Source organism: Hypomesus transpacificus, chromosome 6 (genome assembly GCF_021917145.1).
Source record: "Hypomesus transpacificus isolate Combined female chromosome 6, fHypTra1, whole genome shotgun sequence".
NCBI lineage: Eukaryota > Metazoa > Chordata > Actinopteri > Osmeriformes > Osmeridae > Hypomesus > Hypomesus transpacificus.
In genome coordinates, this window is record NC_061065.1 from 2060117 (window position 1) to 2078199 (window position 18083).

Here is an 18083-nt window from a genome sequence, read left to right on the forward strand (position 1 = left end):
CCTGACCTGTGACCCCCAGGAGAGCTAGCAGATGTAGCTTCCCATGCTAACACCACAGACAACACCTAGTCCTCTCAGATGTAGTCTAAGACAACTGCATATTATTCTGATTTATGAGAGTGTGTGTGTGTGTGTGTGTGTGTGTGTGTGTGTGTGTGTGTGTGTGTGTGTGTGTGTGTGTGTGTGAGAGCGAGAGAGAAAGAAAGAGACAGAGACAGAGAGAGAGAGAGAGAGAGAGAGAGAGAGAGAGAGAGAGAGAGAGAGAGAGAGAGAGAGAGAGAGAGAGAGAGAGAGAGAGGAGAGAGAGAGAGAGAGGTAAGTCTCTTCCCTCCCAGATGAGCATCTGGTCCATCAGTCCTCTGTCCTCATCACACCATGGTCTGTCCTGATTCCCTGATCACGGCGCACACATGCACACACACCTGCAAGCAACTCAGATAGCGACCGTCCAGCTGGTTCAATACCGCTGATTACAAATGGTATGATCGTTCACACTAGCAGGATGTGATTCTCCAATGTGACGTGTCAGTATGTTTTCAGCGGCAGCGTCAACACGCTTCAGCTGGTTTGGTGAGCGGCACAAAACCCAACACACGAAACCACGCGTTTGAATTAATGTGACATCAAATACATTCTAATTCAGCGCCTGTGCCAGATTATCCCTGAGGTAATGCAGTCCAAGCAGAAAAACCGGCAGTTTAACAGCTCAAAGCACATCTCGCCGATACGATCAGGAGAACAACGTGTAGTCATGTATGTTGACAAAACAGTTTCAGAGTCGATCACTGTCTATGCCCCATGCGCATGACGACCAGATCAACTGATCAGTTCAAGTTAACGCTGTAAACTGTATGGGCAGGGCTCTCCAATACAGTACTGCATTGCAACAGATAGACATTGTGAGTTTTATAATATTTTACCCTTGTGCACTTTCACTTTGCTTCGTCCAGTCGTGTCTGTGTATGTTTAGATGTTAAAATGTTACTGGTGCAGCCAGGTCATTATGCAGATTAAAAGCGGTCCGCAGAGAAAGCTTTCAGAGCGCAGTGTTCTGTTTGGCACGCGGGGAACTCGAGCTCTGTGGCTGCACTGCAATTCAATCTGCTGGGGATGCAGAATGCATCCTAGCTGAAGTAGGCTTAATGCGAAAATACTTTCTACACACGGATAACGATTCAGGGCATTGGAATCGAATTGGTGGCTACGGATAGTAATTCAACCGTGTTCTAAATAGCCTACTAAAGTGATGCATATATAATTAAATTCTTACATCACGTTACAGCTTTCAATATGATCGTTTTTCGTAGCAGTAAGAATAGGAATATCACTCACCTCATGACGATCCGGCTGTCGCTTGTTGTCACGAAGCGATCTTCGTCGTCAACTTCGAATGAAGAAATATGTTGAAATACTTTTCGAAAAGTTCGCTCAATGTGTCACAGAGAGAATATCAATGGAACGTCGCCGGAGCGAAATAGGCTCACAGTAATATCCAGTAAAGTAATAAAAAAAAAGTGAAAATGTAAAAAAGGGTTTTCTCCTACATGATCGACTGCATTTCACGATTGTTTACGCCACCCTAAACAGTGGAAACAGGAGAAAACATAACGGGTTTATGTTCTCTGAACTCCAGTCGTCTCATCTAGCGGCTGAGAGCCGCGGCATTCAGTCTGCTGCTATTGACGCAAGGTTTTTACACAAGTAGCCTACGTGGGACACGTAGGAGACGTAAAAAGAAGTCGCCGCAATCACTGATCTGAGATCAGGTCGTCCCATAACATTTTAATAAATTGAAGTAGTAAGAAAATGAAATGACCCCACCTGGGATCAGATGATCGCCCCACCATGTTTCCACCCCTCCATGTTTCCACCCCTCCAATCTTTGAGGATGCATTGTAGAGCAAACCTGTGCCCCCTTGTGAAAAATCTGTGATTTTAGGCCAATATGGATTTGGAAGTTTACCAATAATTTGCATGGTGGGCCGCAGCGTGGTAGAGTACTTTCAATGGCATCAAGTCTTTGTGTGTTTTGTGACCATAAATATGGAACTGAATTAAGATTATCAACAGTAATCTTTGTAGTCACTCCAATTGTTTAGCCATTCAACAATAACTTTTAAAAGTTTTTCTAGCTCTTCAGACTCAGTCTGTGTGTGTGTGTGCAGGAGAGAGAGAGGTGGGAGAGAGAGAGAGAGAGAGAGAGAGAGAGAGAGAGAGAGAGAGAGAGAGAGAGCAGGGGTCAAAGCCAGGGAGTTTGACCTGGGTTGATGTTCCAGGACAGGTGTCTTTCCCTGGGGCTGGTGAGGATGAGGGTGTTGAGGATAGTGAGGATGAGGGTGGTGAGGATGAGGGTGGTGAGGATGGTGAGGCTGGTGATGGTGGTGAGGGTGGTGATGGTGAGGCTGGGTAAATCAGAGGCCCTGTGACTGGCCTCTCAGACCATCTATACATCTAATCTGCTGTCAGCAGGACATAAACACGCCAGGCTGACGTCACCATCACAGAGTGGCAGCAGCAGTCTGTTCCTGCTGCTCTGCACTGTGGGGATTAGCAGATAGGACAGATATTAATATTGTTGCATTGAGACATTAGTATACACACCCTTTCACTTTATTGTGAAATGAAGGATAACCGAAAAATAGCCAAAGAGTGCTATATGAAATTAAACCAATTCGCAATCACATATTGCAGTTATCGTTTATCAGTTAGGCTTAACCTACGTATGTATTGTAATATATTGTAGCAGACACCTGTAGCACAATGGGGTGTGATGTTTTGTCTCCTTGTGGGCCGGCCACAAGCAATAAAGCTTTCTTAAACTTGTTATTCCCTACTCTGTCATAGGCTATTGGAGATAATCAGAGTTAAGGTCTGAAGCTAATGGTATGTCTTATGACTAGTTGACTACCAGATGTCCTTTGTATTTTGATACTATATTAGTTAAAATAGTAACAATGATGGTTCATTACCCCCCTCCACCATCTCCTACATTATAGGCCTGTTACATTTTTTCCATTTATCACACTTTTTTATCCAGATGCGTTCAAATAGGGTCGTGCATGAAGTCCGGCAGAAGATCGACAACAAATGCACAGGCATGAGCATTTAAACATTGCAATGAGATAAAGGTAGATGACTGACGAAAGTTCGTATTAAAATATCAACCTCAGTGCTTATTTACTCCATGGCCACGTACAAATCCGCGAACCTTTTCCGCCATCTTTTGGTTATTTCACAGAACTACAGTGTTTGTAAATGTTTGCCCAATCTCGTTCGTTTTTGTGCAACTACTCTATGTACGCTGCTCAAACACTTCACCTCTCAGCCCGTTTCGCCTTTATTTAGATTAAACGTATTAAAATGGTGAACGTATTAAACTGTTTCTTAAATATTTAGATTAATAAGTAGGATAGTCCCTCTCGAAAAAGGACATGGTAGATCTCACGTGTGGATCTTTGATTGAATTGCGACATCCCCAGCACAGTTTCAGTACCGAGTCCTGTGATTGGCTTACAACATCCTGGTCCAATCGCGTGGTGGGTTATTACTTTGATCCCGCCTGGTCTGGGTTCGCTGATGTGGTGATCGGGAGTTAGCAAACCTTCGAGGCCAGTTCACACTCATCATTAGTTTGTATATGTTTCACGTTTATATAAAGTATGCCTTATTTTCAGACGTGGGAAGAGTTTGCTCGTGCTGCTGAGAAGCTTTATCTGACAGATCCTATGAAGGTAAAAGTTCTAAGTTAGATTTTCTTTTGAGAACGAGCTATTGCTAGATTAGCTAGCTAGTTTGCCAACGAGCTAACATGATTCCAGACTGCAGATAATTGCTAAGACTTAGCGTATGACAGTCGTTTTAGAGCACCCTTATGTCAACTCTTCATTAAATCATCAATGTCCCATGAGTAGCTAAGATTTAATAAATGTTGAGGATCATTTGCTGATCTAAATTGACTTGATACCCAATCGTGTTGTCCAACGTTAGGTAAATGATGTATTTCCATGTAGTTCAGACTGTAGATAGCTAGGTAGTGCCAGCTGTTAGCTAACAGTCGACAAACATCATGCAGCACTAGGTATCTGCATTATAATCAGAGTTGTGTTTATGTTGTCAATCATTATCAGTCATTATTTTCATTTATTACACGATTGGTCATTCATTTAAACCTTATTGATTTGCACACAACTAACCTTTTTTTATTGTTTATTTCCTGTGTGTAGGTCCGGGTGGTCCTAAAGTACCGGCACTGTGACGGTAACCTTTGTATCAAAGTAACCGACGATGCTGTGGTAAGTACAGTAGATTAAGTCGGCACTGAAGCAGTTGCTCAAAATAATGTACATGCCACGACTCAACCATACTCATGTCCTTGCAAGGAACTACACGCGCGTTATAGTTTACAAATGTACAATGCTAAGAGTCTTTACTTCAAATACTATCATCAAATATAATGGATTTAAATGACTCAATTAAACAGTAGTGTACCATTCATATCTTCGAGCATAATACGTCCAAGTTGCTTTCCGGAGATTTTGTGAATTTAAATCTTAGTGTTCAGGATGTATTTATCAATTTTCCAATGACATATTAATGTGTGTTAATAAACCACATTCCCTAGACAGAGTAACACTGCGGATATCGCAGTAAGGAAGGACTATGTCTCCTTCATGTCCTGAAGTAGTTAAGGCGGCAGGCGTGTGTTGCTTAGGCGGCCGCCCTAACTGCAAAGTGCCGCTGGAAACCCTGATAGATAGACCATATTATGTGCGTAGATTTTTTAAATGTTTATTTAGAGCAGTTTAACCAAATAAAAACATTTTCATATGCCTTTTTACGAGCAATGTACCTTGTTACAGAGGGTTTCACAAAGATCTTCAACAGAGATTTTAGTGAGGGATCTCTTCCTCCAGAGACAGTTGGCCCAATACTGCTGTGTGAATGACTGGTGTTTGATGTGTTGTCCTGCTTGGCTCCAGTGTCTGCAGTATAAGACTGACCAGGCGCAGGATGTGAAGAAGGTGGAGAAGCTACACGGGAAGCTGATGAGGCTTATGGTCTCCAAGGAGTCGCACAGCGGCGCTATGGAAACGGACTGATCTGACCCGTCCTTGCAACCGACTCGCACGTTTAAACAACACGACACCGGACAGATGAGACTTTGAGATTGGAGAGGAGAGGAGAGATGTAGGGATGGTGGGAATCAAACCATGAAATGGAGAGTTGAACTTGATCTGCTCAGAGGCAGGATGGAGCTCTGGTAAAGGGCTTGTGTATTTATTTTAACGATGGGACAATAAGAGATGTGTCTTACTCACTTATGATTTTCATTATGGACTGGCCTATGTACTTCTTTTAGGTTTTCATTCGAAAACTGAACTGTTGTTCAGGACCATGTTGGAAGTGAAGCAGAACCTATTTTCTCAAGTGAAAGACTCGTGCCTCCAATGTCATTTCAGCAACTCTGCTAGTTAGTTATATAAGACACTCAATAAATGTTTATATGCCCCATTTTTGCTTATTTATTTCTACAGAAACCTGTTTGTTATGTGCAATTTTAGTGTGCTGAAAATCTCCAGATCTATTTCAAGACGGAACACACTTTTCATAACTTTTTATTATGGTGAAGGAAAATTAACTACCCTGATAAACTACATTACCCAGAATCCTCAAAATCCATTTCAACACTAGAAAGTGTCCGAGAAGTCAGAACAGTTCGTGGTCACTCTGCTTCAAATCGCTCGTGGAATAACAAACTCGCGGTGACCAGGTATGAACAATGTGACAGGATTGTATCTTGACAAAAGTAAGCTTGGGTATCAAGTGGTTTTTTACCATATTTGTAACCTATATATTTAACTACGTTCTGCAGTGGGTTACAGCCTTGTCATTATGTAATGGATTTGCGTGACAAGTAGATTAAGAGACTCGACTTTCATGCATTGTTTAACTACGGTCTTGCATACGAATGATTATTGTAGTTAAAATTTCATTTGAGTTATTTCGTGACGTTGGGTCTGTAGCATAGAACACATGCATACAATGAAAGTTGACCAGTATCAGTTAAATATCGACCCTTCAACTATTAAACGCTCTTTCGGATCCGCGGTTTGCGACAGTTACAGACAAAATACTGATTTGTATTCAAATTTTATCTATGACTTGAGGACTATTTGGCCAATGTCCACAACATGCCACAAGTGCATTTACTGTCTTGACTCACTCCTTGAACCGTCCCCTCCAAAAAGTGTTTGGGCTGGTTGCTAATAGATTTATGCAGATCAAATCTGGATCTGCTATTTCACATAGTTTTAGTTTGTTTGAACAACTCGTACATCTCTGTGATTACATTAATCACTAAAATACAAAGTTAAACGAATTTTATATTAAGTTATCCATGCAACATTGTACGTTGTATGTCCCTAAATTCCCTCCGTAATTTGTTGATGAATTAGTGGGCCATAGAGAAAAGCTTTGTCATGCATTTTGGCAGTTAGTAACTATGACCCTGTGCCCATGTCAGTTAGTAACTATGACCCTGTGCCCATGTCACTCCTTAGTAACTATGACCCTGTGCCCATGTCACTCCTTAGTAACTATGACCCTGTGCCCATGTCAGTTAGTAACTATGACCCTGTGCCCATGTCACTCCTTAGTAACTATGACCCTGTGCCCATGTCAGTTAGTAACTATGACCCTGTGCCCATGTCACTCCTTAGTAACTATGACCCTGTGCCCATGTCACTCCTTAGTAACTATGACCCTGTGCCCATGTCAGTTAGTAACTATGACCCTGTGCCCATGTCACTCCTTAGTAACTATGACCCTGTGCCCATGTCACTCCTTAGTAACTATGACCCTGTGCCCATGTCACTCCTTAGTAACTATGACCCTGTGCCCATGTCACTCCTTAGTAACTATGACCCTGTGCCCATGTCACTCCTTAGTAACTATGACCCTGTGCCCATGTCAGTTAGTAACTATGACCCTGTGCCCATGTCACTCCTTAGTAACTATGACCCTGTGCCCATGTCACTCCTTAGTAACTATGACCCTGTGCCCATGTCAGTTAGTAACTATGACCCTGTGCCCATGTCACTCCTTAGTAACTATGACCCTGTGCCCATGTCACTCCTTAGTAACTATGACCCTGTGCCCATGTCATTCCATTCTCTACCTAATCCCTCTAGGACTAGGGACTTATTGCAGCAACAACACCACCTCTGTTCTACTCTGTGGCTGAAAACCTCTGGTCAACTGGGTGGTGATTTTACTGCCATAGTTAGAATTATGAATCGAGCTGTCGGCCTCGTGTCTGTTCATTTCTGTGGAGAGACAGTGTTTCAGGGGCAGCTTTCAGAGCACAATCTTTATCATTAACCCACACATTATGATAAACTCTTCATTCCTTCTCCCGAATGCATTATATGTGTCCACTGCCTGCTGTGTCCATTGCTTGGTGTGTCTTTGCCTCTCAAACTTCCCATCTGTCCAATCCTCAATCTCATCAACCTCACCTATCTCCCATCCTCTCTCTCTCGTCCTGTCTTTCTCTTTCGTCCTTCCTCTCCCCTGTCTCCTCTCCCCCACCCTCCAGCAGACTGGCACCATGTTGACAGAGGTGGTCCTGGCCCTTGTGGTGGGAGCAGTCATCTACTTCCTGGTCCAGCGGAGCAGGAAGCAGATTCTAAAGACGGAGGATGGCTGGTGGGGGGCAGGAGCGCCCCCTGGTGGAAAGGAGGACCAGAGCATTCGCCCCTTCACGGTCCAGACCAGCGATGGGGAGATAGAGGTAACATGTTCTTCAAGCAGAAGCTTGAAAGTATGAGGGAGATTCGACCTCGCAACCTCAAATGCTCTAAACACTGAGCTATACCCATCCCCATGCTCTAAACACTGAGCTATACCCATCCCCATGTTCTACCACTGAGCTATACCCATCCCCATGTTCTACCACTGAGCTATACCCATCCCCATGTTCTACCACTGAGCTATACCCATCCCCATGTTCTACCACTGAGCTATACCCATCCCCATGTTCTACCACTGAGCTATACCCATCCCCATGTTCTACCACTGAGCTATACCCATCCCCATGTTCTACCACTGAGCTATACCCATCCCCATGTTCTACCACTGAGCTATACCCATCCCCATGTTCTACCACTGAGCTATACCCATCCCCATGTTCTACCACTGAGCTATACCCATCCCCATGTTCTACCACTGAGCTATACCCATCCCCATGTTCTACCACTGAGCTATACCCATCCCCATGTTCTACCACTGAGCTATACCCATCCCCATGTTCTACCACTGAGCTATACCCATCCCCATGTTCTACCACTGAGCTATACCCATCCCCATGTTCTACCACTGAGCTATACCCATCCCCATGTTCTACCACTGAGCTATACCCATCCCCATGTTCTACCACTGAGCTATACCCATCCCCATGTTCTACCACTGAGCTATACCCATCCCCATGTTCTACCACTGAGCTATACCCATCCCCATGTTTTACCACTGAGCTATACCCATCCCCATGTTCTACCACTGAGCTATACCCATCCTCATGTTCTACCACTGAGCTATACCCATCCCCATGTTCTACCACTGAGCTATACCCATCCCCATGTTCTACCACTGAGCTATACCCATCCCCATGTTCTACCACTGAGCTATACCCATCCCCATGTTCTACCACTGAGCTATACCCATCCCCATGCTCTACGACTGAGCTATACCCATCCCCATGTTCTACCACTGAGCTATACCCATCCCCATGTTCTACCACTGAGCTATACCCATCCCCATGTTCTACCACTGAGCTATACCCATCCCCATGTTCTACCACTGAGCTATACCCATCCCCATGTTCTACCACTGAGCTATACCCATCCCCATGTTCTACCACTGAGCTATACCCATCCCCATGTTCTACCACTGAGCTATACCCATCCCCATGTTCTACCACTGAGCTATACCCATCCCCATGCTCTACCACTGAGCTATACCCATCCCCATGTTTTACCACTGAGCTATATCCATCCCCAGATGATATGGATCCCTCTGTGCCAGTAAGATGATGTGAAGGATCAGATGGCTAAGCGGTTAGGGAGTCGGGCTATTAATCAGAAGGTTGCCGGTTTGATTCCCTGGCCGTGCAAAATGACGTTGTGTCCTTGGGCAAGGCACTTCACCCTACTTGCTTCGGGGAGAATGTCCCTGTACTTACTGTAAGTCTCTCTGGATAAGAGCGTCTGCTAAATGACTAAATGTAAAGGCGCCTCTGTGCAGGACCTGTACCGCAGGATCGACCACACAAGGCCTGTGGAGTCTCTGGAGGACAGCCAGTTCAACTACGGCTTCAACTCCATCTACCTGCAGAAGGTGGTGTCCTACTGGAGGCACGACTTTGACTGGAAGAAGCAGGTGGAGAAGATCAACAGATACCCGCACTTCAAAACCAAAATTGAAGGTGAGAAAATCTTACACAGCTGAGAGGATCGTTAGATGGGGTTACTTGTGCGCACTGGATGTGGAACATTCTATATTTACACATCTCACCACACAATTATTTACATGAATCCGCTCCAGCTCCAGAGCACCAACACTCGGTAACATGGCCGTCTTCCACCCAACCCTCCAGGCATCGACGTCCACTACGTCCACGTCCAGCCCCGGAGCGTCCCAGAGGGGACCAGCGTGGTCCCCCTCCTCATGGTGCACGGCTGGCCTGGGTCCTTCTACGAGTTCTACGGCCTGATCCCGCTCCTGACTGGGACCTCTGACCCCGGCAACCTCTGCTTCGAGGTGGTCTGCCCCTCCATCCCGGGCTACGGCTTCTCTGAGGCGCCCCGCAAGAAAGGTAGCTTTCACCTCCCTTTGCCTCTATGCTCACACACACATGCTAGACACACTGGACAGTCATCAGGTTTTACATGATGTGTTTTTCCTAATGATTCCTGGTCTCTCTGTAGGTTCTGACTGTGTGTTATTCTAATAGCCCTGGTGTGTGTGCAGGGTTTGACTCGGTGTGTGCGGCCCGTGTGTTTCTAAAGCTGATGAGGCGACTGGGCTTCCAGCAATTCTACGCCCACGGGGGGGACTGGGGTTGGCTGGTCACCACAAACATGGCCCAGCTGGAACCCAAGTAAGAAAGACCAGGATAGCCCAACACCCACAACTTCAATAAGATCTAACAAGGTCCAGTAAGGAAGGACTATGTCTCCTTCATGTCCTGAAGTTCTCCAGAGAGGAGCTGGTATTCAATAAGAGTAGAACTACAACTCCGCTGTGTTTCATCCCGTATGTAAAGGTCACATTTGGAGTTCTGTTGAGTTCATGTCTTTTTGTCCTCCCAGGGCAGTGAAAGGCCTGCATGTGAACTTCGCCCCCCCCTCCAAGCCGAGCCTTCCCATGGTCCTGTCCATCCTGCTGGGCAAACGCTTCCCCAAGCTGTTTGGCTTCACGGACCACGACATCCGCAGGATCTACCCCTGCAACCAGAACCTGGTGGTGGAGCCGGTTAAAGAGTCGGGCTACATGCACATCCAAGCCACTAAGCCTGATACTGCAGGTAAAAGGGTCCAGCTCAGTGGTTAGAGCACTTGACTTCTGATCAAGAGCTTGCAGGTTCAAATCCTACATTACATTATTGTTATCTACCAGAGAGGAACCCAGCTGCATGCAAACACGGTTGAGGTTGTTCGTAGATGTGCTCTGTGAGGATTAGCATTAATCCCATCCCCTCCCCTCCCAGGCCGGGGCCTGAATGACTCCCCTGTGGGTCTGGCTGCCTACATTCTAGAGAAGTTCTCCTCCTGGACGGATCCTGACTTCAGGAGCCTGGAGGACGGAGGGCTGACCAGGTATGTCTGAGGGCTGACCAGGTATGTCTGAGGGCTGACCAGGTACGTCTGAGGGCTGAACAGGTACAGCTGAGGACGGAGGGCTGACCAGGTACAGCTGAGGACGGAGGGCTGACCAGGTACAGCTGAGGGTTGACCAGGTACAGCTGAGGACGGAGGGCTGACCAGGTACAGCTGAGGGCTGACCAGGTACAGCTGAGGACTGAGGGCTGACCAGGTACGTCTGAGGGCTGACCAGGTATGTCTGAGGGCTGACCAGGTACAGCTGAGGACTGAGGGCTGACCAGGTACAGCTGAGGGCTGACCAGGTATGTCTGAGGGCTGACCAGGTATGTCTGAGGGCTGACCAGGTACAGCTGAGGGCTGACCAGGTATGTCTGAGGGCTGACCAGGTACAGCTGAGGGCTGACCAGGTATGTCTGAGGGCTGACCAGGTATGTCTGAGGGCTGACCAGGTACAGCTGAGGACTGAGGGCTGACCAGGTACAGCTGAGGGCTGACCAGGTATGTCTGAGGGCTGACCAGGTATGTCTGAGGGCTGACCAGGTACAGCTGAGGGCTGACCAGGTATGTCTGAGGGCTGACCAGGTATGTCTGAGGGCTGACCAGGTATGTCTGAGGGCTGACCAGGTACAGCTGAGGGCTGACCAGGTATGTCTGAGGGCTGACCAGGTACAGCTGAGGGCTGACCAGGTATGTCTGAGGGCTGACCAGGTACAGCTGAGGACTGACCAGGTATGTCTGAGGGCTGACCAGGTACAGCTGAGGGCTGACCAGGTATGTCTGAGGGCTGACCAGGTACAGCTGAGGGCTGACCAGGTACAGCTGAGGGCTGACCAGGTACAGCTGAGGGCTGACCAGGTATGTCTGAGGGCTGACCAGGTACAGCTGAGGGCTGACCAGGTATGTCTGAGGGCTGACCAGGTACAGCTGAGGACTGAGGGCTGATCAGGTATGTCTGAGGGCTGAGGGCTGACCGGTCTGAAGATCCATTATGGCATCAGATCCAGTTCAGAAGTTGCGAGATTGTAGATTATTTTAAACGTGCAGATATGAACTTTTCACGAAAAACATAAGTACTACACTTTCCAAACTTTTTTCAACCTTTCAAAAAGGTTTCTTTTGAAAATATTTTTCAAACCCTTTGAAACTTTTTCCCCACACAACACTACACAAAGATTAATATTTCTTAGAACTTTTTCTATGAAGCTTTTTTATAAACCTTTTTTGAAATTATTTTTTCAACCTTTCCAAACTTTTTATTTCCAAAACTTTGTAAAAAATATTTTTTTCTACCTTCCAAAAAGGGTGTTTCTTTTCAAAAAAACATTTAAAAACGTTTTTCCTACAAAATGACATAAAGATTCAATATTTGTATTTACTTTCTTTTATTAACCTTTTTTTTCTTCAAAACCTTTTTCAAATGTTTTATTTATTAAGACGTGGGTGGGATAGTTATCAAGACGTGGGATGGATGGTTATCAAGACGTGGGATGGCTGGTTATCAAGACGTGGGATGGATGGTTATCAAGACGTGGGATGGATGGTTATCAAGACGTGGGATGGATGTGTGTAATTGAACCTGAGCCCCAGTGTCCTGCAGGAAGTTCTCCTTGGATGACCTTCTGACCAACGTGATGATCTACTGGAGCTCTGGGTGCATCGTCTCCTCCATGAGGTTCTACAAGGAGAACTTCAGCAAGGGCCTGGACCAGCCACACTCCAGGTGGGTGGAGGACAGGAGGGTAAACACATGCTATAAATGGTTTATTCCCGTTAGCAAAGGGTAAGTACAGAGATAGTGTAGAACGTTCCAGCAGAAGATGAACAATCTTAAGTGTCTACAGTTGAGAAACAACCTGTACAGTATTTACTAGCCACTATTGAATAAATTTCTTAACTTTTATGATAGATAATTATGATATATTATAGATAATGACAGTCTATGAAATGTTGTTTCTAAACGATAGACCTTAAATATGTTTTTTACATTTTAAATGTTCAAACCCTGTTGCAAAACCTTGCCAAAACCAGCCACTGTGGGTCCAAATTGAGTCCAGCTAATTCATCCCCCCCTCCCCCCTCATCTCCCTCTCTCTCTCCCTCCCCCCTCCTCTCCCTCTCCCTCCCCCCTCCTCTCCCTCTCCCTCCCCCCTCCTCTCCCTCTCCCTCCCCCCTCCTCTCCCTCCCCCTCCCCCCTCCTCTCCCTCCCCTCCCCCCCTCCTCTCCCTCTCCCTCTCCCTCCCTCCCCCCCTCCTCTCCCTCTCCCTCTCCCTCCCCCCTCCCCTCCCTACCCCTCTCCCTCTCCCTCCCCCCTCCCCTCCCTACCCCTCTCCCTCCCCCCTCCCCTCCCTCCCCCCTCCTCTCCCTCTCCCTCTCCCTCCCCCCTCCCCTCCCTCCCCAGGATGGCGGTGCATGTACCCACAGGTTTCGCCTGCTTCCCCAACGAGTTGATGCACAGCCCCAAGCTGTGGGTGCAGCAGAAGTACCCCCAGCTGAGCAGCTACACACTGCAGCCTCGCGGGGGGCACTTCGCTGCCCTGGAGGAGCCCCTGCTGATGGCCCAGGACATCCAGAACTTCACCAAGACGCTGGAGAAGAAGAAGTAGCATAGCAACAACATATGTTCCTGTTTCCTGTGTCCTATTTCCTGTTTTCCAAACAGCCCCAGATGCCAGGTCAGCATGCACCGCGTGTTATGATAGCCAACCTAGTGAAGTCAAGTGCCAAGTTTTTTTCCCGCTGATAAACACAGCAGGTCTGTGGAGAGACCTTCACATTAGCTGTTGTTATGTGTAACTGTCACCGTATCGTATTGCCCAGTGTTTACTGAGAAGCCGTTATTAGAAGTGTAATTCCATGATTGATACACAGGATCATTGTATTATTGAACAACTCTTATTGTGAAGCATTGTCAGCTCTTATTGTGAAGCTTTGTACTGGTAAAACCAAACCTTTTGCTTTGTCTCTTTTTCTTAAACAATATCTATAGTTAAGGACAATATATCTCTGATCACATCAGTCCTGAATGACTTAAATAGTACATTTTCTTTCTTGGCCATGTTGCTTTTTGATAATTTTAGCACTAATAAACACAACTGAGATTCATCCATTTCTGTTTTTATATATTGATTTCTAGGCTCAACTGAAACAGGCTAGATTATGCTACGCTAGTCCAGACTCGTTACTCGTCTCAGATAGACTAGCAGCCCTAACCTTAACCCCAACCCCAATCCTAGCAGCCCTAATCCCAACCCTACACTAGTTCAGGCAAGGCTATACTAGTTTATGCTCAGTCAGACTCAGCTAGGCCAGGCTAATTTAAAATAGGCTAGGTGGGGCAGGCTAATCCAGTCCAGCCTAGGGCAGGGCAGTCTTAACTAGTCCAGACTAGGCTAGGTTCAGCTGCAGATCCATGTCCTGGTGTTTCCCAAGCCCCTGCATCCTGCCCTGGAAACCCTCCCACCAGCAGGATGCACCCCTTGGCAGACATCACCCAGGGGGGAGGGGGAGGAGGGGAGGTTGTAGGAGGAGGAGGGGCAGGGGGAGGGGAGAGGGGCGGGGGAGATAAGGAACGCTTGAAGATCCCCACATTACCTCATCTGATACGAGGAGGGAGAGAGAGAGGAGTGTAGTTACAGGGAAGGAGAGAGGAGGAGAGAGGGGAGGAGAGAGGGGAGGAGAGAGGGATGGTGGGACAGGGTGGACAGATGACAGTGATGCACAGAGCCCGTTAACGGGAGCCCGTTACCGGGAGCTGTTTGAGCTGAGAGTTGGGACAGTGGTGAAGAAGCTGCAGGTGTGTTCAGGTACGACTTAGTGACACACCTTCTGGATCTCAGGGTTTGTCGTTTAGCAAAATGTTTTCGTAAAAACCTTTTTAAAGAGTGTAATCTTTATGTGAGCGTGTCTGTGTTACTGAAGATCTTCTGGATCTTGCTCCTCGGTTCACTCCAGAAACATTTTGTGTAGTGTTGAGGTGCTGCTCCAGGGTGTGTGTCTCCGGGGAGCCAGGATGGAGGCCAGCACCAGCGCCACGCCGCCCGGACACACACCAGCCACACGCAGCCGAGAAGCCAAGAAGTGGGTGAGTTGAACAACCAAGAACGTATACCTTTTATGTGTTCATTCAGTTTAGCGTGAAACAAATAAGGTTAAGGTTTGGGGACTTGAGCCTACAATCTATTGATTTGCAGTCAGATGCTTTAACCACTGAGGTGCACCCATCCCATCTATGTAATCATGTTTGTATGTCTGTATGCAACGTGAGGAGAGGTGAGGAGCTGCAGTATTGCTACATGTGTGTTTGAGCCTCTGTCTACACACACGTTTCTCCCCATATAGGGATGGACAACAACGTTTCTATACTTTAATTTGAACGAATTGTGGTTTGTCCGTGGTCCAGGTGCGGTCGTTCCCCAGCCTGCCCCCCTCGCGGCCCCCCCGCCCCCAGCATTCCCCAGAGAACGCAGCGCGGGAGCGGAGCCGTGTGCGCCACCTGCGCCAGGCCTTCCACAGCCTGCAGGCAGCGCTGCCCGCCGTGCCGCCTGACACCAAGCTGTCCAAACTGGACGTTCTGGTGCTGGCTGCCAACTACATCAGCCACCTGACGGAGACCCTGGACCAGGGCGCAGTGCCAGGGGAGCACACAGCGCCCCCCAGGCCTGGAGGGTTCCTGCACCCTGTCAAGGTGAGGGGGGGGGCTGTTTGGGTTGAGTTGGATGGGGGTTGAAGTTAGGATTAGGGTGGGGTTGAGGGGAGGACAGACGGGGGATTCGATCCTCCTGACCCAGCTAACCCAGCCTGTCTCCTGCAGAAGTGGCCCATGCGCTCCCTGCTGTACTGTGGCAGTGTGGGGGAGATACTGACAGGCGCGTCGACCAATCAGTCGTCAGTCTCAGGGGAGGGGGAGACACACCCACTGACCCCTACGTCAAAGGTCATGACAGAATGATCCGGAGCTCTACATGAAACTTCTAGAGACTTCTGAGGGCTTGAGATGGTTGTGGGTAGTTATGTGCGGTGGGTCATTGGGATACATTAAACCTCCACCAGGATGACAGGATTCTCAACTGCACTCATCACAAGGAGCTGAGCAGGGCCTGTCTAACATTAGACATTTAGCAGACGCTCTTATCCAGAGCGACTTACAGTAGGTACAGGGACAAACATTACCTTCTACGCGTTAGAAATGTACTCTGAACGTCAATGTTACAAAAATGCTTGTGCCAAAGAAACAAACACTTTTTGAAGTCATTAAGTCTGATATAAATTAGACCATGCAGATAGAAATCTAATATTGTCATACTCACCTAGGAGATCTGCAGAATTAGGTTGTTTTCACATGTTATGACTTTCATTACAATGTTAAACAATCATGTGTTTATGTTTGAGATGGATATTAAAGTGTATGGTTATCCCTTTGCTGTGGGCCTTGTTTTGGAATGGCGGTGGTGTGGGTGACTGGTAAAGGAGGGGGAAAGGGGAGAGAGGAGAGAGGAGGGGGAGAGAGGAGGGGAATGGGGAGAGGGGCAGAACGGCCAGACTGATAACCTTAAAGGGAGGATTGTTGAAGGAACACTTGGCAGACAAGCTTTCAGCTGTGGAACCGTGACCAAGGATATTAGCACTGTAATAACTGCTTAGATGAAGGAAGACGAAGTGCAATAGACATCAAACCAGCGGATGTTTGCATTAATCACCTCCCTGAAGAGAGTTAAAGGCACGTAATGGCACTTTTAAAAACTTGAGCAATATTGAGACTGAATTTTAAGAATCTCTGTCATCTCCAAAAAGTGCACTTTAACATGGTGCAACCCTGCTGGGAATCCACAACCCAGACAAGCAGCACACATCTTTCAAACTGCGGCGTTGCTGAGAGTTGAACACGTGATTTCTAACAAACGAACAAGACTCAAAGCATCTCCTCCATCCCTCTCCTCCTCTCAACTCATCCCTCTCTTCTCCTCTCCCCCCTCCTCCTCCTCTCCACCCCCCCTCCTCCTCCTCTCCCCTCTCCTCCTCCAGCCTGGGCTCAGGTCCATCAGAGCTGATCTGGTGTTCAAGGCTACTTCTATAAATCTGCTTTGGGGGCGACCCCCCCTCCTCATCCCTCCGCCCCCCCCCCCCCCCGGCCCCCTTCTGATCTGAATGAGTCATTGGGTCCTCCGCCAGCGTCCAGGCAGTAGGGCAGGGGTTGCAGTGGGAGAACAGGGCAGGCTGTTTAGGGGTGTACGGACGTGAGAACCAGCTCCAATGGTCACATCAGCAACAATCCTCTTCTGAACAACATCAACTGTCACGTCCCATTCCGCACTCTCAGCGGTTCCTTTATGAATGGGTAAGATCCAGTCACCATCACAACATTCAAACTCAAATGTGGGTTCTATGGATGAAAGTCTCGCCCCTACAAAAAAACGTACTGGTTTTAAAATAAGTTGCAGTAAATTTTATGTGTATCAGCAAAATGTGTGTTTGTGCCAGCAAACCCTGTACTGCCTCCCTTCATGTTGGGAGATAATCAACATAGTTTCAGTATCTACAGCTCATTAGAGACAGAACACTGCTGGACACTGCTGGATTTATGAAGCTCAGTGGCCACACTCCCCTGCACGAGCAGGTCGTCTGGAAACAAGGGGGGGAGAGAGGAAGGAGAGGGCAAGAGAAGGAAGGGTGAGGAGATGGGGGAAGGGAGAGAGGAAGGAGAGGGCAAGAGAAGGAAGGGTGAGGAGATGGGGGAAGGGAGAGAGGAAGGAGAGGGCAAGAGAAGGAAGGGTGAGGAGATGGGGGAAGGGAGAGAGGAAGGAGAGGGCAAGAGAAGGAAGGGTGAGGAGATGGGGGAAGGGAGAGAGGAAGGAGAGGGCAAGAGAAGGAAGGGTGAGGAGATGGGGGAAGGGAGAGAGGAAGGAGAGGGCAAGAGAAGGAAGAGTGAGGAAATGGGGGAAGGGAGAGAGGAAGGAGAGGGCAAGAGAAGGAAGGGTGAGGAGATGGGGGAAGGGAGAGAGGAAGGAGAGGGCAAGAGAAGGAAGGGTGAGGAGATGGGGGAAGGGAGAGAGGAAGGAGAGGGCAAGAGAAGGAAGAGTGAGGAGATGGGGGAAGGGAGAGAGGAAGGAGAGGGCAAGAGAAGGAAGAGTGAGGAGATGGGGGAAGGGAGAGAGGAAGGAGAGGGCAAGAGAAGGAAGGGTGAGGAGATGGGGGAAGGGAGAGAGG

At 47.7% G+C, this 18083-nt stretch overlaps 3 protein-coding genes across 9 annotated transcripts; all 3 read left to right on the forward strand.

The window, feature by feature from the left end:
* The first annotated feature begins 312 nt into the window (after positions 1-312).
* On the forward strand, positions 313-14337 carry ephx1 (epoxide hydrolase 1, microsomal (xenobiotic)). 7 transcript variants are annotated; one of them, XM_047022015.1, is made up of 9 exons: positions 316-899; positions 7601-7792; positions 9301-9481; positions 9653-9871; positions 10027-10156; positions 10368-10582; positions 10766-10874; positions 12478-12600; positions 13279-14337. In XM_047022015.1, exons 1-9 carry the CDS (start codon positions 852-854, stop codon positions 13481-13483), a joined length of 1422 nt encoding a protein of 473 aa, XP_046877971.1. In that variant the 5' UTR covers positions 316-851; the 3' UTR covers positions 13484-14337. The 7 variants fall into 7 exon arrangements, 5 of the variants coding, with proteins under 5 accessions (XP_046877971.1, XP_046877975.1, XP_046877972.1 ...); XM_047022019.1 differs by lacking the exon at positions 316-899 and adding an exon at positions 5600-5806; XM_047022016.1 differs by lacking the exon at positions 316-899 and adding an exon at positions 5600-5770 and having other exon boundaries at positions 7598-7792.
* srp9 (signal recognition particle 9) lies at positions 3552-5511 on the forward strand. The gene is made up of 3 exons (XM_047022021.1): positions 3552-3731; positions 4224-4292; positions 4980-5511. The coding sequence occupies exons 1-3, from the start codon at positions 3660-3662 to the stop codon at positions 5097-5099; spliced, it is 261 nt and encodes an 86-aa protein (XP_046877977.1). The 5' UTR covers positions 3552-3659; the 3' UTR covers positions 5100-5511.
* Positions 14338-14582: 245 nt separating the features above from the next.
* On the forward strand, positions 14583-16337 carry LOC124468957 (transcription factor 23-like). The gene is made up of 3 exons (XM_047022020.1): positions 14583-14961; positions 15280-15564; positions 15691-16337. The coding sequence occupies exons 1-3, from the start codon at positions 14890-14892 to the stop codon at positions 15826-15828; spliced, it is 495 nt and encodes a 164-aa protein (XP_046877976.1). The 5' UTR covers positions 14583-14889; the 3' UTR covers positions 15829-16337.
* Positions 16338-18083: the final 1746 nt, after the last annotated feature.

Excerpts from the sequence above, each read along its gene's own strand:
- ephx1 (XM_047022015.1), top strand. The coding sequence starts at position 852 with ATGGGCAGGGCTCTCCAATACAGTACTGCATTGCAACAGATAGACATT. Across the intron at positions 900-7,600 it reads CATTGCAACAGATAGACATT|ACTGGCACCATGTTGACAGA; the intron begins GTGAGTTTTATA and ends ACCCTCCAGCAG. Across the intron at positions 12,601-13,278 it reads CTGGACCAGCCACACTCCAG|GATGGCGGTGCATGTACCCA; the intron begins GTGGGTGGAGGA and ends CTCCCTCCCCAG.
- srp9 (XM_047022021.1), top strand. The coding sequence starts at position 3,660 with ATGCCTTATTTTCAGACGTGGGAAGAGTTTGCTCGTGCTGCTGAGAAG. Across the intron at positions 3,732-4,223 it reads ATCTGACAGATCCTATGAAG|GTCCGGGTGGTCCTAAAGTA; the intron begins GTAAAAGTTCTA and ends TCCTGTGTGTAG. Across the intron at positions 4,293-4,979 it reads AAGTAACCGACGATGCTGTG|TGTCTGCAGTATAAGACTGA; the intron begins GTAAGTACAGTA and ends GCTTGGCTCCAG.
- LOC124468957 (XM_047022020.1), top strand. The coding sequence starts at position 14,890 with ATGGAGGCCAGCACCAGCGCCACGCCGCCCGGACACACACCAGCCACA. Across the intron at positions 14,962-15,279 it reads GCCGAGAAGCCAAGAAGTGG|GTGCGGTCGTTCCCCAGCCT; the intron begins GTGAGTTGAACA and ends TCCGTGGTCCAG. Across the intron at positions 15,565-15,690 it reads GGTTCCTGCACCCTGTCAAG|AAGTGGCCCATGCGCTCCCT; the intron begins GTGAGGGGGGGG and ends TGTCTCCTGCAG.